Source organism: Hyaloscypha bicolor, assembly GCF_002865645.1.
Source record: "Hyaloscypha bicolor E unplaced genomic scaffold K444scaffold_165, whole genome shotgun sequence".
NCBI lineage: Eukaryota > Fungi > Ascomycota > Leotiomycetes > Helotiales > Hyaloscyphaceae > Hyaloscypha > Hyaloscypha bicolor.
Window position 1 is genome coordinate 1,869,641 of NW_020194667.1, and position 24,987 is coordinate 1,894,627.

At 46.2% G+C, this 24,987-nt stretch overlaps 7 protein-coding genes across 7 annotated transcripts; 2 read left to right on the plus strand and 5 right to left on the minus strand.

Moving 5' to 3' along the window:
* Nucleotides 1–1,015: 1,015 nt before the first annotated feature.
* Nucleotides 1,016–3,847, plus strand: K444DRAFT_197178 (uncharacterized protein). The gene is made up of 6 exons (XM_024870980.1): nt 1,016–1,178; nt 1,235–1,513; nt 1,575–1,676; nt 1,722–1,923; nt 1,973–3,585; nt 3,637–3,847. The coding sequence occupies exons 1-6, from the start codon at nt 1,055–1,057 to the stop codon at nt 3,657–3,659; spliced, it is 2,343 nt and encodes a 780-aa protein (XP_024729949.1). The 5' UTR covers nt 1,016–1,054; the 3' UTR covers nt 3,660–3,847.
* A 66-nt stretch (nt 3,848–3,913) lies between these two features.
* On the plus strand, nt 3,914–6,035 carry K444DRAFT_619716 (uncharacterized protein). Its single transcript, XM_024881562.1, has one exon. The coding sequence runs from the start codon at nt 4,021–4,023 to the stop codon at nt 5,887–5,889; it is 1,869 nt and encodes a 622-aa protein (XP_024729950.1). The 5' UTR covers nt 3,914–4,020; the 3' UTR covers nt 5,890–6,035.
* A 2,551-nt stretch (nt 6,036–8,586) lies between these two features.
* On the minus strand, nt 8,587–9,378 carry K444DRAFT_483956 (HET-domain-containing protein; the record flags this gene model as incomplete). The annotated part of the gene is made up of 1 exon (XM_024873063.1): nt 8,587–9,378. A coding segment is annotated over one exon (792 nt), but the record flags the coding sequence as incomplete, so codon positions are not given.
* Nucleotides 9,379–9,828: 450 nt separating this feature from the next.
* Nucleotides 9,829–12,039, minus strand: K444DRAFT_668621 (uncharacterized protein). The gene is made up of 2 exons (XM_024887428.1): nt 11,257–12,039; nt 9,829–11,206 (listed from the first exon to the last, which is right to left on the minus strand). Exons 1-2 carry the CDS (start codon nt 11,921–11,923, stop codon nt 10,167–10,169), a joined length of 1,707 nt encoding a protein of 568 aa, XP_024729952.1. The 5' UTR covers nt 11,924–12,039; the 3' UTR covers nt 9,829–10,166.
* A 3,988-nt stretch (nt 12,040–16,027) lies between these two features.
* On the minus strand, nt 16,028–17,174 carry K444DRAFT_197243 (uncharacterized protein). Its single transcript, XM_024870981.1, has 2 exons — nt 16,517–17,174; nt 16,028–16,460 (listed from the first exon to the last, which is right to left on the minus strand). The coding sequence occupies exons 1-2, from the start codon at nt 16,732–16,734 to the stop codon at nt 16,061–16,063; spliced, it is 618 nt and encodes a 205-aa protein (XP_024729953.1). The 5' UTR covers nt 16,735–17,174; the 3' UTR covers nt 16,028–16,060.
* An 893-nt stretch (nt 17,175–18,067) lies between these two features.
* K444DRAFT_668623 (uncharacterized protein) lies at nt 18,068–19,036 on the minus strand. The gene is made up of 3 exons (XM_024887429.1): nt 18,840–19,036; nt 18,487–18,767; nt 18,068–18,293 (listed from the first exon to the last, which is right to left on the minus strand). The coding sequence occupies exons 1-3, from the start codon at nt 18,991–18,993 to the stop codon at nt 18,177–18,179; spliced, it is 552 nt and encodes a 183-aa protein (XP_024729954.1). The 5' UTR covers nt 18,994–19,036; the 3' UTR covers nt 18,068–18,176.
* A 1,578-nt stretch (nt 19,037–20,614) lies between these two features.
* On the minus strand, nt 20,615–24,683 carry K444DRAFT_542671 (vacuolar ATP synthase catalytic subunit A; the record flags this gene model as incomplete). Its single annotated transcript, XM_024875895.1, has 7 exons — nt 20,615–20,671; nt 20,720–21,504; nt 23,501–24,274; nt 24,324–24,408; nt 24,457–24,505; nt 24,556–24,585; nt 24,628–24,683. 7 exons carry the CDS (start codon nt 24,681–24,683, stop codon nt 20,615–20,617), a joined length of 1,836 nt encoding a protein of 611 aa, XP_024729955.1.
* Nucleotides 24,684–24,987: the final 304 nt, after the last annotated feature.

The window sequence follows — 24,987 nt, forward strand, 5'->3', positions numbered from 1 at the left end:
CCTAAAATCAAGTACTTTGGCAAAGAATTATTTTCGAAATATCTCTATATAGAAAAAAAACCCCCCCCCCTAAATTTTGCTCAAAAACAGTTTGCGACAGGCTTTCCTTTCATGAAAAAGAAATACAAAGAAGAAATCGACGAGAAGATTTTTTTTTCATCTGTGCTCTCGTCAACTGGCTTAAATTTGTACTTTGATAGCTCTTAATAGGTAGATCTTAAGGTAGACCCACTTTATCTGCGCGAGCTAGCTAGCGAGGATTAAGCTGGCCAAGCGACCGGGCACATAAAAAGTTTCTTTGCTTCACATACTCCTTCTTTCTTCTTCATTTTTTTAGTCAAAAGCGATTATTTAATTGGAGAAGTAAAAGAAATCATTCTTTATAAGATACTTAGCTTGCACGTGATTTCGTACTTGAATTTAGGCGTGATTGCGCGCCAAATTCAGGTACTTTTGCATTTCCATTTAGAATTTTGATTCTTTACCGCCTACGAATATTGCGGCATAAAGTCATGCGACTTCAGCGTATGTGCCCTGTAGTGGCTGTGGCTATAGCGCCACGCTGTTGGCCCAGTGACTATAGCGCTCAGACACTGGAACTTTGAGGTCTTATAGGGCCCTTTAGCGATCAAGCCCCTATACTTGCAGGGGCACACCCTAGAATTATCTTTTGATCCCTGAAACTCCTTACATGGCTTAAGCCTATGGCCTTAGTAAACCTCGCTTTACAGGGGCAGGTAGCCTAATTTAGGTACGGACCCACTAAGCTACAGGTGCTTCCAGGGCACTTTAGCGGTGGTGGCTTTACAGGCTAGTTTCACTGATTACAGCGTGTGATTAGTGGCTGGGACATCATGTGCCCTGTAGTCGCATGACTTTATGCCACAATATTCGTAAAAGCCTGCCCTACATTGCAGCAGGTCCCTGCAATCGTGATTTGTTCGCTAGCACATCTTCAGCGCTGTCGGGCGTCACTGACAGGCAAGCCCATCTATAAGAGTGCGGCCGTATCCTTCTCATCAAATCTGTGTTTTGTGATTTGCGAATCATTTCAATGTCTTCAGAATACTCTCGCAGAGAAGGGCGGTCGAAGGTCGAGCGGCTTCCTAAGCGGTGGAGCGAGTGGGAGTGGAGTGAGGAGAGAGAGTGTCATCATCGATATCGCCTCGACAAAAATGGTTAGGGGTTTCGCGTTTGATATTCCCTTCGGTGGAGCTTGCTAACATTCCACAAGGAGAATATGAGTACGAATCTAGCACAGGAGAAACAAGCGAATCCACGGCAACATCCGGTTACCAAGGCTCTGTAGAGCGAGAAATTCCTCGCTATGCTCCAGCCCAAGATACAGCATATGGAAAATCGAGCCAAGCCGTCTCTAACATTCATGGCTCTCAGTCTACTCAGAATCCCGTTACGCTGCCTTACGGGAAGCCTTACTACTCTGAGCAACATCCTCAGAACAAATTTTCATCGTCAATCCAGTATCCAATTTATGATACTCAACCATTTCAAAGTTCGTACGGCCTATTGGTCGGTCCTCCCCATTGCCAACGCTGATGTCCGTATGCTCATAGGCAATGCAAACAAATACCCTACCCAACAAAGTTCGACGGCTCAAATGGCCGAAAACCACATCGGTCTGGGAAGATATGGACTAGAAAATCCACTAGACTTTCGTAAGTTTTTGCAAAATTAACCAGACCAAAGCCTGATTATTCTAGAATTCGAAGTCTTCTCTGGGTCGCACTTTCAAGTTGGACGACTTTTCAAGACCTTGTGGGCAGAGCCAACAGGTATCAATAGAACCCAGTTCTCAGATTCAGAAGCTATAACATCTATTTCCTACAAATTCGGAGAACAATTCTTGCACAAAATTCGGCACTTCGTAGTGGTAAAAACTTTTTCTGCTCATTGTCTTTGCCTGTAAGCTACCCTTGACTGAGGAGACGAACGTTTACTAATAGATGAGAAGGCCAATCCACACTTACAGACGCCAAGATCCACAAAATCCAAGGGCCCAAGCGCACCACTACGCACCCATCTATTCCGATAAGAGAGTTGAGTACAAGGGCGAGAATCCAGCAATCCGGGTTGAAGTGACGTCCCCGAGAGAAAAGCTTCCCGAAGCATCCCGTATCAACTACGGGAAGGTTTATACTATCGAGTATAACGCAAAAGTGTTTTTTATTGGCCAAGTTTACGACAAACATCGACCTCAATTCATTGCTGGCTACCAAAACACAATGACGCGGGATGATGATTCAGCCCCTGTCGATCAATATTCCCCCTCTGAGTCCTCTGCTCACTCTCATAATAATTTAGAGCCACTCTACAATGATCCCGCCTCATCAATATCTTCTCCGATCGAGGGGTTTGAGCTTGCTGATGGATCATCTACTCCACTCACGGGTCTGTCAAATCTGGACCCTATATCCAAAACGCAGAAGCAATCACCCACAATGAATGCCATTGATCCCGTACTACACCCAGCTGGATTCAATGTTGAATCGGCATTCGCACCACCCCCAGGAAGTGACCTCGAGCGTCCCCAACCTTTATTTGAACTGAAATTCTGCTCACAGCCCGTTGTCTCTGAGACCGCCAATGAATCTTCTAGTCCACTACACCAGGCTAAGTCGGACACCATATCAGATGCTAGAAGCTCGGGTCCTTCTCGACGCAGGTCATGTGATTCCATCATAAGCAATGTCGAAAGCGCGATCTTCAGTTATGCCATGTCCACCACTACTACCCCATCTATTGATAGTGGATCCAGTGAAACCCAAAGGTTATGCGGTTTTCTTCTTGATCAGGATTGGTTGCAAACTTTGTCAAAAGAAGCATTGCAAAAAGTCTCGCCAGGTAAGTTCGAGGATAATTTACGGCGGACCCTTATTCAATTCGCTATTCATCTGAATACCGAGGCAACATCAACATCATCGACAATGGCACATATAGCGTGTGTAGTCCGCGGATGTGCAATAAATGTAGCAAGCCTTACACGGAAGTCTCTGGAACTTGTAGCAAACTCTAGGCTTGAAGACAATGGCCTGCAGGGAAATTCACATCAGACCATCAAATCGGAAAACGGCGAGCTGGAAGAGCTTGCTGAAGAAGGCGAAGATGGTGGTGAGGACTGTTTGCTCGAAAATAAAGAGGAAGGAGAAGAAGACAATGATGGTGATGATGACGGTTTGCTCGGATATAAAGGGGAAGTAGAAGAAGACTCAAAGGATCTGGAACTTCTAATGTCAAATTCGATGGCGCTACAGATGCTGAAAGAAAACCTGCACTTATTCGTCCATCCGGATCCTATCAAGAAGGCACTGTTCCAAGTCTGGCCAATCACACACCCAAGGGATTCCACACTTGAGATTACTTATTCTTTGGAATGGGAGGTGCCACATTTTCTTGCGACTTACTTCGCAAAGGGGCAAGAAGTTGGCAAAATTCTAACTATCACTGGAGGGGCAATTAATGCGCAGGCGAAGAGCTGCGGTGATTATCTAGTCCAAACCTGGCCCAAGGTAGGGCCAGCTCTGTTAGCGTCGTTGCAACATGACTTATCGTCCCTCGATACTCAAGGTAAGCCCCCCCCAAACCAAATTTCGGTATAAACATCAATTAAATTTCAAGCCAGGGACTGCAGACACCAATGAAGACATATCTTTCAATATGAAGTTTCGATCGAACCCATATCAGTCTACTCCTATCTCGGATACAGCCGTCGTGGTGTCTGCAAGCCATGCTATCCATGAGCAAATAATATTAGCCCTTTCGTGGATCGCCGCTTCACTTCGGCACTCGCCCACCACTAGCCTTGCTTATTCCTCCGCATCTGTATCGGCGAGTAAATTGCCAAGTTCGCCACGAACTATCGCTATTCGCATTGCAGAACTCGAGGAAATACAGACAGATCAGCTATGCTGGCATCCTTTGCTTCCGCATGCTGTAATAGCAAAAGGATTTCCGATTCGAGATCGAACTGCTGGAAAAGGTCTTGAGATTTCATTTCCAGATATGGCCATGTTGAGTCAAAGCATGAGTTTCACCGAATATGATAATGGTTTAATTGTAGAAGGACTTAGGTCCGTTCTGATACCAATGGAAGCTCTCTCGCAAGATAAAGCCATCCAATGGCATATGGAGCACAAGAGGCAAACAGAGCCACCAGAGTTAAGAACCATATCCGAAATCTTCGCCATGATACCAAATTCCAAGTGGTATAAGTCCCAACAGCCCGACGAATTGTTCCAGAAAAGGTGTTTCCTTGGTTGGGCAGAAGAGGTTGCTGTTATGATTGGGGCCGAGCAATTCTCAACAACAGAGGTATTCCCGTCTCGAGCGAAAAAATGTTCCAAAAAGTACCACATTACAAAATCGCACGCCTTTTCGATAGGTACATCTGGGGTAGGAATTGTTGCCAATGCCAGCATGGCTTGGCAAACTTCTCAACCTTCAAAGATGACATGGAACAGATTCAAAAGTACCCGTGCCACACTGGCTGATGAACATCGATTTAGCCTCCTTATCTACGACACCGATCAACAAATCGGGTGGCTATTACCCCGGTTAAGCGTAATACTCTACTCGGCCTATAAGATTTTCACAAGACGCGAGCAGATCGGGCACCGATTAATTTCAGAAGGCAAGGAGACAGCTTTCAAGCATGCAAAACCTGATGCCGATGGAGCCAGTGCAGCTTTCTCGGCTCTAGATGAACTTATGCTGCTTGAAGCGAGAACATCTCAAGTATCTGACGACAAGGAGAAATTTTCTGATACCATTGAGCAAGTCATTTTTGGGATGGATAAGGTGCGTGATGGGCTGGATTTTGCGAACACAGAGTCTGAACGAATTGGATCTGATTTGTATGGTGTCGAGCTCAACGACTTTCTTGAGTTGGAGCCCCCTATTGATATCAAACACGTACGTGTGAGCCAGCCCTGGACTCGGATGGCGAGATCCAGAAACTGTGGCATGGTTCTTTTCTGCCGCGGATTCGGTCAACCGATCATTCCAACGTCACCACAAAGGTTATGCCCGTCCTATCAGAGCGTTCCGCCTAAACGCTGTCTATTGGCTACCACAGGGACAGTATTGCATACCTTTATGAAGACGCATCATAATGGACCGGAAGGCACAACACTAGGAGACACAGTAGAATGGATGTGCAAAGGAGCGTGCCTGGTCCAATCGCATATGCATGGGCAAAATAGCCCTATTTATCACGAACAAAGCCTTCGCGACGTCAAAAACTGCAGTCCGAATCGTGTACTGCTCGAGTCAGTCAGTCGCTTCATGTCAGGTGGCTTTATATTTACAGACCGCTCCCGAAAGGCTTGTTCGGAGGTTATCGCTCCATTGCAATCAGGATTCCTTGACGCCGTCAGGCCACGATCTTGGGAGAATAGCAAACCTATTCCCCAAGTGCCCGAAGACGATTCTAGCAGCCACATTTCAAACGACAGCGAAACTGGACTTACCACCGAACATTTGCAAACGAGTTCAATCTCAAGTGATGAATCTCCCCGAGTAGAGGAGGAGAATGGCCAGCTAGTCATACAACGCTTGACAAGTAGCACAGCAATCGAGGCTCAGGACATACTAGACAGTCGACAAGATGCTGAGTACGTTACCGATGGTTCACCTTCAAACCAACCATATCCAGCGCCTTTCTCGTCATCGAGCACCCCAAGGGAATTGAAGAAAGATGACTATCTGAAACTGGGAGATTTGATGGACAGAGGCAACAGTCAAGCTCGTGTGAAGACGGTATGTGATGAGCGCGTTCGAGAGATGCCAGCCGATAGTAACATAACACAAACGGTAACCACAAGCCCCAGCGGGCAAGCGCAAAAGAAAGGCAAGCGGAGAGAAATATTGTAGCATGATGTTAGTAAGTAGGCGAAAATTGTTGCATTGCCTTTGGCGGGGAGCCATCTCGTACATTTCTTGACATTCTCGCGCTAGGCGTTTTAGTATTTAACCACTTTATTTAGCTTGCAAATAATTCTCACCAGATTAAAATAAAACGAGCAAAATATCCCATTTCAAGATCAGAACGTATCATTTGAATTGGACCCTGCTAACTTGGCATCAAACAAATAATTCGGCCAAGTAGTACAAGGACCAGCAATATTGCTCGGAGGCATGTGACCAATACCAAAACCCTAATAATTATAGGCATATTAGGAGAACAGCAGCATTACAAGGTAATTATACAGCCGTCTTTTCTCCTTGACTATCTTCTTTATATCTATAATTCCGGCTATACTCCTGCCTTTATAAATGAATAAAACCCTCTTTTATTTAAAGAAGATATTTGTTAGTAAAAGCCTCGACTTATATTAAATTTTATTTCTTATTTTAAAGTTAATAAAATAGTAATATTTATTATATTATATTATATATTATATATTATATTTATATCTTTTTTAATATAACTTTAAATAAGCTATTAAAATTTATATAACTAGTTTATTAATACTTTAGTCTTATTTTATTTTATTTTTTTCTTTAATAAACTGGCTTTAATAAAGGAGTTTTAATTTAAAGAAATATAAGATTTGTAATTCTTTTTTTATTATAAAAAGGTTTATTAATAATTAATATAAGAATATAGTCTTTATTTATAGTATTAATTAAGAATTTTATTTTAGTTATCTATATAAAAGTAATTAGCTATAAAAAGCTTAAATTTAATATTAATTTTTATATAAAACTTGCTTTAAAAACTCGAATATTAATTAAAGTCCCTAATTTAATAGTATTATTTATAAAATACTTAATATATTATATATAAAAATAAAAATAAAGAGTATTAATTACTTAATTATAATAATATTTTAAATGCTTTAATAATAAATTTATAAATATTACTATTATATTATAGCTCGCCTTTTTTTTAAAGGTAATTCTTAAAGTCTATAATAATATATTATTAAGGGCAATTAATATTGCGATATCGGTTTTAACATTCTAATTACTTAGTGATTTAATTTATCGAACCAGCCCCCAGGTGGAAACTTCGACCACTTCCCTCACCGCCTGAACGCATTATCTCTCTCTTCGCCTCAGATAAGTGGCACATAAATGTCGAATATGCTTAGTAGTAAGTACGCCTTGCCTTCTTTGCGTGTAGTATAGCGATTTTCTGCCCACAACAATCACTCACAAATTCCGAATTGAGACAGAGGGGTTCCTTGAAGCGCTGAAACAGCAATCCTCGTTATCCAATGAACTTGCCGCTCTAGCGTTCTCCTACCGCCTAGCCGCTTGCCTCTTTGGGTGAAGAACCCAACCGAACATAGGGAAAGGAGCTCTTGAAGGGTATAATCCGCGTAAACCACCTACTTGCTCGAAAAACCAACTCCCAAGTAAACTCAGAGAACTGATCGTTCGTTTTCCGCTTAGTTTATCGAATCATCCGGCAGATAGACGTAGCAATTAACCGCATCCTGATACTAGCGAAACATAGAGTGAATAGCCTTCTGAAGCTTGACGCTGTTCGATTTGTCGATGCAATATGGGATTGATCCGGCACTGTTGTCCTCAGATGACTCAATGGTTGATATCGTGCTCCAAGTTCGAGAAGAAGACATGGGCTACTACACACTGATACTTTGTGCATATGGAATTGCCCATGTCCTGTTCGCCCTCATAACACTCATCCCCTAGGAAAACAAAATGGCCGTCGATATGGTCACTTTTCCTCCAGTCCATAATCCGGGCAGTCTCCGACGTAGAGCGAGTCTTTAGCTCTTCCCGACCAATTTCGTTTATGTGGAGAATTCTACAAGTCCACCTCTGGGCGTGTCCTTTTTCATCAAGCTGGACAGCAAATAGTAACCCAAGATCAGGAGACATTTCACCTTTGTCGTGACGAAATCGTAGAATTCCATGGGCTACTCCTCCAATATCTTTCTCTATGTGAAGGTCGAATGCGAGCCTCTGAGTGCGAGAAGGGTAGGAGCTAGCGAGATTATAGGAATGTTTTCCACAAGGAAAGGTGACCACAACACCGAGCTTCCCAGCGTTGTTGGCGTTTAACCGAGGAAATTTGTTAAACTCATTATTATAACCGAGAAATATGTCTTGCCCATTGCCGGATTGTTCGCTGATATCAATAAAAATTTTCGAGATATTGACAGCCACTTCATCGACATTTCTGCCCGTGTGCTGGCGACCTAATCTTAACAGCTCTCTCCGGACTTTTACCATGGATTTCGGAAATAGAAGACGGGTGTAATGATGTGCTCTGGCCGTATATCGTCTCAGCGGAATCCAGATATCATTGTCTTCGCTGTCCACACACATTAATATCGCAAACATGAAATGTCTGCTCATAGTTTCCACCAATGAAAAGGAACCGCATAATCCCAGACTAGTAATGGAGTGAGGTTCTGGGATTTCCATGGTTGGCCTCGACCACACCATGTCATCGAAAACATCGGAACTCCGCACGAAGGCTGCGGGGCTGCGTGCCAGGCTTGTACAAGCAACGCCAAGTGAGTCATCGGACGCGTCTTCGTAAGTGAAAAGAGGGGAGACGTTTTCACTGAGGATATAGGGCAATTCGACATCCCAAGCTAATAGGCTCTGATCTGCGCTACGCTTTATAATCTCGCCCTGAAGTCGCAGGAAGGCGTTCTCGCCTTCGCCGTAGAGAAGGGTCATGTGCACATTGAGGATCCCGAGCAAAGAGTATGCACTGTCCTCAATGCGAGTAGTCCTCCGTTTTGACGCCCACGAGAGTTTTGCTGCGATGGAATGGCGCCGAGATTGGAATGGATTAGAGCCTAGACACGAAGTCGGTACTCCTGTGACGGATTTCACGCATTGCGCCAATGACTCTCTCGAGGCGATGAAATTCCAGTCTAAAGAGTAGAAATCTAGATATGCCGGTGCTATCAGCTCTTGCAACGTCCATCCTCTGGTGAACCAGCGGCTACTGCGAAAGGCGCTTTGCCGTGATGTTGCAACTTGCTCGTTCATGCTCGGGACGTCAGCAAGATAGGCATAGCAAACTTTGGCTTTCTGATACCAATTGAACATGGAATTGATGGCTTCCGACATCTCGGATGAGCTACTCTTATCGATGCAGTTTGTGTCCACCCAGATCCATTGGTGGCTGGCGGATCGAGCCTGCTGGCAGGCATTCAAGATTTTCTTGTACCCGGATTTGGCTTTGATACGATCAACTTCCTCTTCAATCCTAACCCAGCCCCATCTCGCAATGCCTTGATTATGGGCATAAATCCACTCCTGATAGGAGACCTCTTCGGCCCCCCAAGTATGGGAAAGGATAGCGTAATTGGGAGTGTTGTCGCCGAAGAATTCCTCGAGAAAGTAAGACGTTGTGTTTATGAGACGCATATTTGCCGAAAGAGAATTAGGCTGTGCCGGGTCTCGCTCAGATTAAGGGGCTGTTGAAGACGAGGTTGTAATGAAACTTCGACGACGTTGGCACTGAGAGTGGGGTTGATTTGTGGCGTCGAATGGATACCGTAATGCCTGAGGATGAAGTTGCAGGACTCTCAGCCACTGTGCGGCTGTAACCTCATGGTTCTAACGAGCCTAGTATCAATAGTCCGTGTTTTTAGCTACATTTTCAGGCATCGCCTAACCAAAGTTCCTCACTTCACTCGACAACTATGCCACAACTATTAATTATATCCTATTATAATTTATGCACACGCGATTAAAGAAGCTAGAGTGTGTTTTAACACTCTTTTAAAGCGATTTAGAAAATAAGATAAAATGTACGAAATTGTGTTTGGCAGTCGCTTCTTAGCGAAATGCCCTAAAAACACAGACTTATGCTAGGCCCGTTACTCGTTAAGTGATAATAGGGATTAGCTAAATAAACGAGCTTATGCAGAGTTTGAAAGTAGGGGACAGCTTAAGCGAGAGTAGGGAACAACCAAAACCTCAGCCTCGCCTCGTCTCAAATTAGGATTCGGGTTTAACAACGATTTATTGTGCTTCGTCAATTCCAAAAATAGCTAGTGTAGAAGAGTCACTATCTCCTACGAACTTGTCCTTCGCGCATTTACAGTATCGTTATTGGTTAGTTTCATATTAAAGTGGTTCCGGATATCGTATTATAGATTAGCAATACGACATTACGCAGTCCTTCATCGCACCGGGGGCAAGTAGGCTCCTTATGCATTCTTCTTCCTCTTTGTGCGTTTTGGTGAACGTTGCGATGACGACGATTCTGAGCCCACGGTCGACGAGAAACTCGCCAGCGAAGCTTTCGGTAGTTGTGAATCGACTGGCGGGATGGGAGACGATCGTTGTGAGAATTGTGGAGCATCTGATGGAACCGGAGGGTCCATTTGGAACACCCCGCTACTGGTGGTCTGAAAACTTTGTGCTGGACCAAATGAGGAGTCTAAGTCGCTTCCAACATCGACTGCGCTACTCAACTTCCGTTTTTTTTCTTGCCTTGTCTGTGGACGCTCGAGGACATCTCCATGAAGTCCTGCATCTTGCAAGTGCGAGTGAATTTCTCCTGTACCTGAAGAGGGTTGGAAACTTGAGTTGTCTTGTTCATGTCCATACAAGATCAATATCTCTCGCGCCTTTTTCTCTGCGATCCGGATCTGCTGCTTCTCGAGGGCCGGGTCAAAGCAAGCTTTCAAAAGATCAAACGGCAGAGCGATGTTTTCTTTCTTGTTGCCAATAGGTATGTCGAGATCATTCGTGGTCACGAATCCTTCCGAAGATGTCCAATTTTTAAACCCGCTCCTCTCATCGAAGATAACAAACTTGGCATCTTGATTAATCGCTTTGGGATTCCCTGGCTTGTGCCGGTACAGATATAGGCTAACATGCATGAGCTTGGCAAGTGCTGTCTTGTCGTCGTACCAATTGTATATCTTCGATGCTATCTCTTTAACCTTGAGGCTCTCAAGGTCTCGCTTGGTGATCCCGTATGGTGGAGCTTCTTGAGACCCTAGTGTGGAAGAAGTCGAGCTCGTAAAAGAACTGGGAAATTCTCCCTTCCCGAGAGTGGTGATATCAATATCAACTAGTATTACCAGTCGTGCGGGGCCTTTCAAGAGCCATTTTTGTGCCTTTTCTACCTGCTTGGCAAAAGGTTGCGAAACTCCCACCTCGATTGCGACAATAGGACCCTCAGTTTCGACTGAAATATATCCATCGGGAGTTAGACTTGATCCGTTCTCGAGAGTATAGTCTGCCACGAAACAAGTCAGCCAAGATCAGCTTCAATTGTGTACAACAGACCTTCGTTGTGTGTGAAGTGCATTCTATCTTCTTGCTGAAAAGTCTCTTGGACCTTCCCAAACCACTTACTGAAAGCTTCGGCAACTCTTTCGTGTATGACCCCTGGTAGAGTCAAGATTTTCAGCTCTTTCCGAGTTGGATCGTATTCGTAACCTCCGAGGTCAGCGAAGTTCTGACTCCACTCCTCGAAAGCTTCTGGTTCAACCTCAAAAGGCAATAGAGTATCACCATCGATAGCTGCTCTCAATCTAGTGAACGTCTCTTCTGTCAAGGGTTTCAACCTCTCGCGGGTATTAAAACCGGACTTTAGACTCTCAAGGATCACTTCAGCCCGATCGAATACAAAGGAAGGACTTGGCATCCGTTTGGGCTTCTCTGGTGGTGCATCTCCAGGCGTGGGAGGAAATTGAGGCCCAAAGGTATGGCCTGCAGGACTCTTCCTTAGATCAGGCGTTTTTGGTTCTGTTTCGTGGGAAGCAAGAGGTGTCGGAATCAAAGACTTCAGGTCTGTTTTCTTCTGCGGGATCGAGATGGGAGGCGAGCTGGAAGGCCCCGAGGCTGTACTCTGGCTCGAAGGCTTGCTGTTCTGGCTTGAGCCCGAAGCCATTGTCTTTGGTGTGAAATAGCAATACGCCGTTGATGGTTCACTTCCGTAAACGAGCGCCATTTCTCATCGGCAAAGAAGTGGTGGCATTTGTTGCCACTTAGGTGAACGCAATCTGTCGCCTCGATGCTGTTCTCTCTCTTTTTTCGGTATGGGCTTGGAGGATGATTTGACTAAAGACTCCATGGCTTTCCCAGTAGTTATCAGCTCCCAAAATAATGTATAGTGCTGTACAGCCAGGTCATTGTGTTACACCTCTCGGGCCGATTCTGGTCATTACTGCGGGGTTACGGCCAACAACTGATGCAACCTCGCCGATAACGGGAATGGCAGCAAGACTATCTTGGGAAGTGATCCTCGCTGTTCGGCTCGCTCGGTGATTCCCATATAATGACCATCCGTCGAAAAAGTTGTCCTAACCATCCGCTAAGATAGAACCAGTACCACCCATTCTCCTAATATAGTGTCAAATCTGTATAAACCAAACCTGCTATCGGAAAACCTTGGCGTCTTGTCTTTGATAAGCAGAACAAAACCTAAGAGGGGGTGGGGGCAAATATACGAGGAAAGTATAGTATTAAGAAATTCGAAGCAAAGAAAAACGCGTGTTATTAAAATTTATATTATATTAAATCGCTTATATAAGTATTAAGGAAATATTATGAATTGGACTTAGTTACTTATTATGTTTAAAATTATTCGAAATTAATAAATAATATAAAGTAATAAAAATAATTTATTAAGTTTTATTAGAAATTAGTCAAGTAAAGTAAGTAAACTTATTTATATATATATATACTAATTTGCTATATAATATATTTGCACTATTATATTAGTTGTAATATCCTTATTACAATTTTAAATTTAATAAATTCCTGTAATTCTTATAATTCGTATTATTTAGAATATTAATTACTTTCTTTCTTGAGCTAGAAACTAAAATAAGCTAATAAAAACTATATATTATAAAATTCCTATATATTTATATAGTAACCCTTCTTTCTTGTATTATATTCCTTTATCTTTTTATACTCTTTCTAATATTGTATTATATAACTCTCCGGTTTGTAAATGAACTAAGCTCTCATCTTCCGAAGCGACGGCGATTCTTTGCTACACCCAGCAATCCAATCCCCAATCTCCAGCAAACGGAAACTAGGCGTTCACGTCATATCTGTGCTCAGGATATTAAACTGTCAGGCTAGTAGCGTCTATCCTTGAGAAATGCAGCTTTTGAGGTCATCAGAATGATATTGTAATACTGTAGAACTAGCCTTAGAAACCTTAACTCCTCGAGCGTATCGCACAAATAATGTTCTAATAAACAGAGAAACCGTACCCTGCGTGTGGGTCCTCTTCTTGCCCAATGTGAAATGAATCTTGAGTTCCCGTGTGTCCCAAACCAAGGTACGCTGCTAAAATCCAATACCGCTCCTGCAATGTCCCAATCTGACGCAAGGCAGAGGGATTAGACGTCTGCCGCAGGGCTACTATAAAGTACATTTTGTTAGCAATAAAACGCCGTGGCCAGCTATCTCTTAGACATACCTTCTAGAAACATGACGACAACTGCAAATATGGCTCCAGCTACCAAGAGTAGTACCACCGGCTCAAAAGAGGACGTATCAGTCTTCATGCTGTCGAAAATATTGCTTGGATTGAGGTGTTGGAGAGGGGTTGCCTCTAGTTGCGATGAGCTCTTAGCCCCCGGATTTCGGTGATCTGAAAACCTGTGTGGAACGTCTTCAATAGGAATCTGGCCAGTTTTAGGCCAACCTTGGTGATAGTGCTCTGACCTCCTGTCACGAGATGCTTCGAAACCGAGTAGATCATTTGCGCGGCCGACCAGAGTTGACGCGAGCTCCTGAAAACGGATCAGGGTATCCTCATCCATGCGTCCTCGTTCTCTTGAGGTGGATTCGTTATACACAACACCCCACATCAAATTCAATGCTTCTTCATAGGCCTCAAGATCCTCCGCATTGTTGAAAAGCTGTCCCCACCGACCTAGATCCTGCTCGAAATCTTCAAGGTAGTCGCAATTCTTCCTGTCCCGCAGCGTCTCCACGATAGCCCTCCCAAGTGAAAGAAATGCGACTGTTTCATAGACACCTCGAGGTGTTTCGCCTCTACTAAGTTCTCGCATTGTTTCGATTCCAGCCCTCCAAGCCTCTCGATAATTGTGAAATTGTCGAGGAAGGTCTCGTAGTCTCGTTTGCGAGTTTTGCGCGGATTTCGTCATCAACATATATTGGTCGACGAACTTGAGGCGGAGATGTCGATTGTTTTCGGACGCATCTGAATCGGTGCTCTGCCAATTTTTCTTTTTGCCAACATTTGTAGCACCGGATGAGGCCCAAGCCACTTTTAACAGCCATTGCATATGGTTCCCACCTTCCCCCTGAAGGTAAAGTGCAGCAGCTTGTACATCTGCTCCTTCTCTGATCAACAATCTGACAAAGTTCACATTCCGCTGCTTCACTGCCATAATCAAAGCTGTGCCAGAGGCTAAGGCATTGATCTTAGCCTCATAAAGCAGCTGCGCTATGCCTTCATGACCCGCCTCTGTTGCTAGGAGTAGTGGTGGATTTCCCAAACCATCTGCTCTAATCACATCAGCCCCACGGTCAAGAAGCAACCGCACGATCCCTTCATGACCCGCCCTTACTGCTAGGGATAGTGGTGGATTTCCAAAATAATCCACATTATTCACATTGGCCCCGCGGTCAAGAAGCAGCCGTATTATCCCTTCATGACCCGCCTCTGTTGCTAGGAGTAGTGGTAGAGTTCCAAAGAAATTTTCTCTATTCACATCAGCCCCACGGTCAAGAAGCAACCGCACGATCCCTTCATGACCCGTCCTTGCTGCTATTGATAGTGGTGGAACTCCCAAGAAATTTTCTCTATTCACATCAGCCCCATAGTCAAGAAGCAGCCGCACGATCCCTCCATGACCCGCCCCTGCTGCTAGGGATAGTGGTGGATTTCCCAAGCAATTTACTCTATTCACATTCGGCCCACGGTCAAGAAGCAGCCGCACGATCCCTTCATGACCCGCCCTTGCTGCTAGGGGTAGTGGTGGATCTTTCCATCGATATGCCTTATTCATATCAGCCCCACGGTCAAGAAGCAATTGCACTATCTCTTTATGACCCGCCTCTATTGCCAGGCATAGTGGTAGATCTTCCGAATAATCTTTATTCACATTGGCCCCGCGGTCAAGAAACAGCCGCACCCTCCCTTCATCGGCCGCCCGTACTGCTAGGTATAGCTCTTTGTTCAACAAGGTTTGTTCCAGGCCTGTTCGCAATTTGCCAGATATCGGTGGACAGAGCGACGCTAGAACATTTTCGTCGCTTTGGTGCGAGGCTCCTGATAGTTGGTTAAAATCGCTAATAGCGCTTGGATGTGAGTATCCATGCGCATCCGGTCCATCTGTCATATGCAAGGCGGTCGAGATGTAGACTTCAGGATTGTCAGTGCCGGCTGGTCGCGAAAATGGCCCTTGTGTCTCATCGATATCTAGTAGAGGCTCCGTCAGGTCTTCGACAGCTCCATCTGCCATTGCTTCTTCCACAAGCGTGGTTGTTGACCTAGACTCAGACTCAGAGGTCGATAACGCTTCCTCATCATCAATTGCACAGAAACTATCATCAAGCTCCGTGATATCCTTGTCGAGTTTCTGCTTCTGGAAGTATTTCCAAAGCTGGTAGTCCATGAATCCGAGTTTGTAAAGGTTCTCATAACCGAAGCTTTGGAAAACCTGACCGTCCCCAAGGAACCCATTCACAAGAAGATCCATCTCCAGAGCCAAAGATTGGTTGGCAGGGTTGTCGCAAAGTGTCGAGCGGAGATCCTTGAGCAGTCTCATCAAGGTATGATAGTGTCTGAGGAGGGCTAGCCCGTTGACTATTCTCGCCGGACAACCCAAACCACTCTCAACATTGCCCAAGGGTATATGAGTAGCCAGTTTGTCATACAAAGAATGACTATAGATGGTGATGTGCATTTGATTCACGGACTTGTAAACCTCGAATGTGAAGGCTTCTTGCAAATGGTGTTTCCGGCAGAAGCAATGAAAAGTGCATGGTCTTTCCTCGTCAACATTGATGTACGAGCCGTATCCGAAAGAGTCCCCTTGATAGATCGTATCACTGCGAGGGGTCAGCCAAGTATACATAGTACTTCTGTAAGGGCAGGCTACTCAGGATATGTCTCAGAAAAGCGAAACTTCTTCGCCCACGGTCGATAAGGGCAGTCCTGCTCATAGGAGCCACCGTCAGGCAGCATATTATGGGGGTCTGGATATGTGTCTGAAACATCCAAAAGCTCGCTGGGTGACGTAGGTGTGGTAGACGTGCTATCGCCAGAGGTGGACAGATTCTGCATTGGTGATATGGGATTGAGAGGAGCCCATGCTTTCCTCCTGAGATATTTTTTGAGTCGTCGCTCGTCTACAGGCCTTCCATGAGGACCCAAAATTGTTGGGCGCCCCGTCGCATCCGATATCGTTTTCTGATCAAGGAGGGGGCATGCAGTCTTGATGGTGAGATTTTTAGCAAAATTCCACAGTTTGAATTTGTCTTTAAACATTTTAGACCTTTCCAAAATTTAGCTAAATGTCCGCAGTGACAAGGGTAGTAGAAATGTGCTGACGTAGGATGGAAATCGTGCTCCTTTGAGAGCATTTCCATAAGCTGGCGCAGCGACTTATTGTCATCGATATAGAACTTCTTAATGAGGGGTTTCATGGCATCCCATGCTTGGGTACTGTATCGCCGACAGCGACTGGGATTATTTTGGCATACAGAGAAGTTGGACCCAGCTACGGGAGGTAGCGCGAGTTCTGACGCTCGACTATGAGAGTCATCCATTGTCGCTTGAACAGGTCAGTCTTGAAAGGCCGCAGGAATGGATGCTTGGAGAGGAATCAAGGGACAGGGCGCAGTTGAAAATGCGAGCAAAGGAAAAGGTGCTTATCAGTAGCTCTGGGGTCGAAAAAAGCCGAAGCTGAGCTTGTACAGGATGGGAAAAAGTGAAGATAAGATGCGCCTCTTGAGCTGGACAAAATCCGAAGTTGTGATGGGTAAGGCTGCCATGACATGAAATATATAAGGTTGTCGGAGAACGCATTACCAGGAAGGATGCTCCATATTTTTCCTCGCAGGGCTGTCGGGCGGAGGACAGGGGCCCAAAAGTCCTTTGCGTCTGGACGGATCAGCTGCTGGCAGGGGTGTGCACGGGTTATGCATGGGCTTTTTGGACTGGGCACTAGTACATTTGGAGCTTTTGGTCGAGATTCAATCAATCAGCAACAAAACCAATGACTCAAACAGTCGACCCAAAGCGCACTTTATCAATGAGATTCGTGAAAATAACTGGGTAGATGATTCCTGCTGCTGCACTGCCCGTTTCTGCGATACCGACTGCCAGCCACTGCCAGCCAACAGGGGTGCTGAAGTACCCTGCATGACTGCAAAGATGGGACGAATAGGAAGCCGCTTTCGATACCGACGACGACGCGATGGAGCATCATGTGCCCGAACAGGATGCAGAAGGCTCCGGTGAGGAGAAAGCGTAGATAGCCGTTGTCGTAGATCCGGCCTATGACGCAGCTGACTGTGAAGACTAGGAGGGCTTGCAGACTGTCGATCCAGGAGATGTTGGAGGATGTTTGGGTGAACAGCTTCCCGAATTCGTAAAAGGTTTGGTTGTCGCCGAAGATCATGACGATTCCTGGTTTGTGTTAGTGGGAGAGGTGGTTTGTGAGATTTATTTTGGGAAGGGGATGCCCAAAGTGTTGAATATCAACATCCAACTTCCTAGCACCTGCAGCCATGCTTTGGCTCCTCCATTTGGGGGAGGGTTACTTGGAGGAGGAGGAAGTGGAGATGCTGCTAACTTAGCCTCGATGTCCTTGGAGATTGAATGGCTATGCCTAGCTTCCAGTTTCTCTGCATCCCTCAACGAGATTGTTGGCAAACGGCTGACTGTTTGATGATCAGAATCCATTATTGAAGGAAATGAATGATCTGGATCAAGTAGAAGTAGGCATGGGAGACGACTAATAATAATTGCGGCAGAAAAGTTTGTGGCAAAATATGAAAGCAGCTTTTTCTGAGTATAAACGAAATACTCGAGACGTAGTAACAACCGATATTCTTACTTAACCATCCTTCAATAGATGTTATATAGCATTGGAATTCGGCGGAGTTAAGAAAGGAAACACTGATCACGATGTTTGGCAGGCAGACAGTAAGATCGTGGTATTAAAAAGCCCCCTTTCTGTCCGCTTACTGTAGTCATTCCTACCTCCCTAACTCGAACCCGAATGCGAACCCATGATCAACGACAAGGGCTTTCGTTCCTCGTTCTTCGCACCCTCGTTCAATTTCTCCTCCCTTCCACACATCTTGTGACACATGCAGCAGCCCTACCGATGAATAGAGCCTCACTTTCCTCCTGCAGACAAAGCCACGAACATCTCCCTGCGGCCATCCTTCACCAGAAAAAAGCAGTTTACAATCTCTAATACCCATTATAGTAATATGAACAGAAAGCTGCGTTCCAATTCCCGCCCATCAAACATCCCAATCATCAAACCCCCTCACCAATCCCCGACAAACCGGACAGCGAACCTCCACTTTCAAATCGCTCTGCAGGAACCCGAACCAATGAACCAAACACTCCACATCCAAAAGATGTCCACAAGGCTGCACGACCCTCGCCTCGCCTCTCCCCTCGCGAAACCCTTCAAGACAGATATAGCATTCTTGCGTTGCTGAAATGTCAGAGCCGAAGAGGCTGTCTTTTTCGGCATCGGCATCGGGATTGGGATCGGCGTCGCTTTTGTCGATGTCATTGTCTTCTTGGTTTAATCGTTGCTCTTGTTCTTGATCCTGATGACCTAGTTAAGCACGGTTAGCAGTCTGTTCTATATCCCAAAGCGAACAAAACGCGATGCGAGAGTACTACTCACCATCAATCTCAATCTCTTTGTCATCGTTATCTCCTGTCTTGACTCGTTTCGGCAGAGAAGGATTTTTCGTCTTCGTATCGGGAGAAGGAGTATCGGAGTCTCGGTCGCGTTTTGTCCCCGTCGGTGGCTGCTGGTCAATGGTTTCCTCATCCATCGTGGCAGATTTCGAGGCGATTTGGTGGGAGGTTGGATAGGGCACGAGATCGAAAGCAGAACTTTGCGAGCCGAGCGGGTTTTCCTTTTCCTTCCACTAGACATTAGAGCGATATAAAGGGGTGAGGGGAAGTAATTTAAATAGAACATGTTGCTAGAATTCACCAGGCCGGGTGAATTTGTTAAGCAACATAGATGGCAAAAGGAGCTTATACGAGGAGAATAGCACACCAAGTTGAGTACACTCAAAGGTTCTAGTCTTGTAAGAGCAATGGACATTTAGGGCTATAGAATGTTCTATGTGAACCAGGTACAATGAAAACCAAGGACTGCAACTATACCCATCAAGCAAGTGCAAGGAAAATCGAAGACTGCATGAGGTTGAATATGAACGAAGTAGAATGAGAATTAAGTCCTGGGCAAGTTTGATGAATTGTAAGTACAATTCAACTCAAACCTTGTCACGTTATCCCTTCGAAATCGGAGGCTCTCAAATGTTCCATGTTAAGCAAGTACAATCAATAGACAGACCGCCAAAGAGGAAAGCGAGAAGAAGATCGCGATTGTTGGGAGTCGGTCGAATTTAACCTAAAAATGAAGCTAGATCCCGAGATCCACCACCTAGAGGCAAGATTGAGTGATAGATTTCGGTGCTCAAGGGCCTCGAGGTGGCAGCAGGGCAGAGGCAAGAAGATCGTCGAGCTACACAGATTGCGGAGGGGGTTACCTGGAGCTCCGAGAGGAAATGAGACGGCTTCATAACCGCGAGGTCAAGTTTCTAAAAGAAAGGTTGAGGGTTTGACAAGCCGGGCCTCGACAGGAGCTGTGGACAGGTTACAACGGGACACCTTTGGGCTTTATCTTTTTCTCTCAGGCGCTCATACTGCCCTTGAACTCAACTCCCAGCCAGGGAGTGACGAGTCCAATGAGATGGCAGGGCAATAGAGGTCTTTAGAGCAATCAGGGTAGCACTGGTCGAGAGCAAGACATGCAGAAGAAACCGGGCCCTTATGGGTAGGCTAAAGTGCTCTATTCCCGGATGCAATGTTGCGTGCTTGGACACGGACGCGGGTAAGCTGGCATTTGTCCAACACGCCCTCTCCAGCCACGCAGGTCAGATGGCCTCCACTAGAAGCAAGAGGAACCGTCCACTGCCCGGTTACAAGCATGTGTCCACCCAGCACGTGATCCCATCCCCCTCCGCAAGGCATTTCGATAGGGTTCGACGACTTTGCCAAAGAGTCAGAGTTGTGGAGGGGAACACAGTCTCACACCAGGGTTGATTACCCTACAGTAGTCTTGAGTGAGCAGAATTGCTCGGATTCGAGAAAACACTACAAGTCTTGGGAGATGATAGAGATACACATCGCTTTGAACCACCCGGCTCAGTGGGACATGATCTATGTGCAGCAGGCACAATGAAAAGCAAGGGCTTTCAAGAATACAATACACGGTAAATACATTGCGGAAATGGGGATCAAAGGGTGCAGGAATGTAGTGAGGATAAACTCATCCTAAGAAATATATACTACATCCACCCATTTCTATCAGCAACAGTACTCATCGACAGCCCGAGCAAGCAATGCAATCACCAATCTTCTTCTCCTCGTCCCTTTCCATATCTACTCATCAGTGACAGAGGCAAACTTGTCAGTCATAGCTTGGACCAAATCCTCATACTATAGCCTGTCAGCGGAATTTCAATCATGGAAAGTGATTAGACATACCTTCTTCGTGATCACCTCCTCACCCTCGCTAGGAACCTCGAATTTCATGCTTCGGAGCTGCGATTGGAGCTCACCAGTAGCTTCTCGAACCTTGTTCCAGTTGGCACCTTGAGCAACAGCCTTCTGTGCCTCATCGTGGAAACCCATCATTGCCTTCATCATCCATTCAGTCTTCCAGATGGGACAGAATTGGTCGTAATCACTATAACCATTCTGTTGCAAGAAATCTTCCTTGATCAAAGCAGCCACATCGAGAGTGATCTTGTCGGGATCGGACAAAGCGGACTTTCCGACCAATTGCACGACCTGGTCCAATTCCTCAGAATCGGAGAGCAGCTGCTTGATACGGTCTCGAAGTCGAGGGAATTCGGGGTAATCCTTCTCATAGTACTTGTCGAGAACGTTGGTGTACTTGCTGTAGCTGACTGAGGTGTTTATTGAGGGGAAATGTTTTCGTTGAGCGAGCTTCTTGTCGAGACCCCAGAAGACCTGCACGATACCAAGCGTACTACTAGTCACGGGATCTGAGAAATCACCACCAGGAGGACTGACGGCACCGACAATGCTGACACTTCCTTCACGATTGGGGCTACCAAGAGCTTGGACTTTTCCAGCACGTTCGTAGAAAGAAGCAAGCTTAGCACCCAAGTATGCAGGGAAACCTTGATCAGCAGGCATTTCTCCCAAACGACCAGAAATTTCTCGAAGAGCCTCAGCCCATCGAGACGTAGAATCAGCCATCATGGCAACGTCCTTGCCTTGATCACGGAAGTACTCGGCGACAGCTTATGAAACGCAATGATTAGTATGTGTAAGGATGAACAGTATGATGCTGAAGCGAAGGTGCAAGGAGGGGGGAGGAGTATCTTACTTATTCCTACATGAAAAACAATGATTAGCTCGTGTAATAAAAGATTAGCGTGTGTTGAGGATGAACAGAATGAAATGTGTGATGAGACAGCGGCCAGAAGCAGATGCCTGATGATACAGCAGCCAGTATGCGATGTAAATGAACAGTGTCGATTGTGCGATGTTTGATGGACGGCGTCGGAACGATGGCAAAACCCAAAATAGCAGGAAATCGAGGCTCCCGATTTGTAGTGATATGCGATAAGAATAAGCAGCAGCACTGAGAGACTTATTGAGAAGCCTGAGCTTCTCGGGCCGCCTTCTTGTGGGATGGAGTGTTCTTGTGACGATTCAAGTCCCACTCAGTCCCGAAGCCTTTGTTGCAGGTGTGGCAATGGTGTTTGCCCTTGGCTTTAGCTTTGGCGCGCTTTGTTTTCCTATTGATGGAGTATTGGGATGTCTCGGACTTCTCGGTTCCGGCCGCCCGATTCGCATGGCTTTCACTCGCCAGATGTTTGTCCAGTGCGGCCTGACTCTGCAAGGGCATCTCGCAGACACCACAATAGAAGCGTTGCTCGGTTTTGGCTTTGGTTTTGACTTTTTTTGCAGTCTTGTTGACTTTGTCTCTGTGCTTCGCAGCCCAAGCATTCTTCTGTACCCGGCCATGTGCACGGAAGGCATCTGGGTCTTTTGCTTTCTTTGCTAGCCGCCACTGTGAAATGCGTTTGGCATCGTGCTCTTTCCTGAGGTGTGCGATAATCTCAAGTTTATCTGGACTCAAGTCTAAATTCCCGAGAATCTTTTCGCGGAGAGGCAGATGTGTGCCGAGAGGCTCCCACTCTACCGTCTGTCGTTCCCAGAGCAGCACATCTTGGTACAACACATCTGAAGTAGATGCACGCGAGGCGTGAAACAGACATGTAAAGATTGCTTCAAGTAGTAGAAACCGAGCTCGAACCCGGGGAACAAGGCCTGCAGACGGTAACGGTGTCCAGCAAAGTGGACCTTGATGTGAAATGTGGTAGCCTTGACGAAATGCTTCACGCACGAGCCGAGGAAGCATGGCGTGACCGGGTCCATAGTTCTTAAGCCTATCCGAAACTCCAAGAGTGGCATCGGTACCAGAGCCAACATACAGCTTGGGGTTGCAGCCAAACTTCTCCATAGTGATGCCATAGATTGCCCACACTTTACAAACAGGCTTCGGCAAAGACTTAAAGAAGCTGATTCCAGGAGGCTCAGAGCGGGTGAGAACGTCTTGCATGTCTGGTGGGAATTCAAGAGGTGAGCATGCGGCTATGCTGTCGTATGCGGAGCGTGTGTCGAACAGAACTTTGAAGCTCGGGTTGAGATACCAATCGGGTGCAGTTATTTGTACAAGCTTCCATGTCATGTCTTCGACCATCCGTTGAACAGCATCGAGGTTGAGGAGATCGCCTTCGTCGATGTCCAGATCGTCGAACTCTTCAGAGCTGTCATCGGTGTTGGAACCGAGGTCCTCGATTTGGACGCCGTCCGAGTCAATTGACTCGGTCTGCTCCGAGGCTTGCTTCATGTCTTCAACCCGTAGGAATCAGGGCTACCGATTCTTGCCACTCGGTGCTGTTAGCGAGAGTGCAGCGATGGGAGCAATCTCGGAGAACTTACCTCTTTGTATAACCTCTTTTAAACGAGACTTCAATGAGCTCAGGTGAAGGCAGCTGGGGAGATCTACAACAAGATACTCCTCCAATGATCTTCTTGCACACAGAGACGTCGTTGAGGTCGATGGTCTGATGCTCGGCGGATGATGATGAAGAACATCTTCTGGGAGGAGGACGACATATCGTCGTCGTATTGAGAAGGCAGGTGCAAACCACTAGGTCTGAAGGCAGGCGCTATATGCAGAAGGACGGTGCTGAAGGGAAGGTGCAGAGAGAGGGATTATCATACCAGTGTAAATAGAAGCTTCTCGAGCAGCAACAGGCATATTCGAGGTATTGGCAATGAGCGTGGTACGCTTCATGATTGGCTCCTTTCGTCCATTAACATCAATGGATAGCTCCGGGAAATCCATCAAGACTTCAGCCATTTCATTGCCACGTTCTCCGCATCCTACGTAGATGATGATATCGCTGTTCGAGAATTTGGATACGGATTGTGAAATGACGGTTTTACCGCAGCCGAAAGCTCCGGGAATGGCGACGGTCCCTCCTTGAACACTGGGGAAGAGAGCATCCAACACACGCTGACCGACAACGAAGGGCTTGTCCGCTGCAAGTTTCTCGGTGGTAGGGCGAGGAACGCGCACCGGCCACTCATGCATCATGCTGAACTCGGTCTTTTTGCCATCGAATTCAACCTCCAAAATCTTCTCGTCGACCTTGTAGCTCCCCTTTTCCGCAATTCGAGTGATTGTACCTCTGGCTCTGGGTGGAAGCAGGATCCTGTGGTCGTCCAGTAGAGAGTTTTCGTAAACAGTACCCCAGATGTCTCCACCAGTGATATGATCTCCGACCTTCATCAAAGGCTTGAAATCCCAGCTCTTTTCTCTGTTCAAAGCTGGCGCAGAAATACCCTTAGGGATGTAAATGCTCTTCGACTTGTCCGCAATGTCTTTGAGAGGCCGCTGAATACCATCATAAATAGTTTCCATCAAACCAGGTCCCAATTCGACAGACAAGGGCTTTCCGGTTCGAACGACAGGGTCTCCGACAGTAACACCAGCTATATTTAATCAGCACTATCCTACACATTTTCCAGAGATATCCCATACCCGTCTCCTCGTATACTTGGATTGTAGCTCTGTCCGCTTCGATTCGAATGACTTCGCCGACGAGGTTATCGTGACCGACTTGAACCTGGGAGATGTTAGCCTTGTGCCACTGACCTCGAAGTTTCGTCCGTACCAATTCGTACATAGCAACACCAATCATGTTCTCTGCCACCACGACGGGCCTGCACACAGTCAACATCGGGGTATCAACTTGCATAAGAGCATAGCATACCCAGAAACCGAGTAAATCGAGCCTGCATAGCTACCATTAGCTTGAGTTTGCACTGCTGGGGGATACTGAGACATGCCATATTGCTCCTCTCCATCTGCATCTCTGGCTACTTCCTTCTTTGGGGCCATCTTGGCCGGTTCCTCTGCAGGTTCTGGATAGATCGAAAGAACCGGAGTAGGAGGGGTTGAGAGGTTCTTGTCGGGGGACAAGGGCAATGGGGGGAGCTCTGCAGGCAGCTCTTCAACGAAGCTTCGAAATGGCTGGACCGAGAGCTGGTCGATGTTGCGATTGCGGACGAGGTCGTATAAGGAAGGACGAGCTTTCAGACGGGGTCTAAGGCCAACGTTCATCAACCCGCACGATTAGGACGTTTATCAATTGGCCAGCAGTGTCGAGCTGGAGCTACGGGGAGGTCGTGCAGGTGCAGGAAGA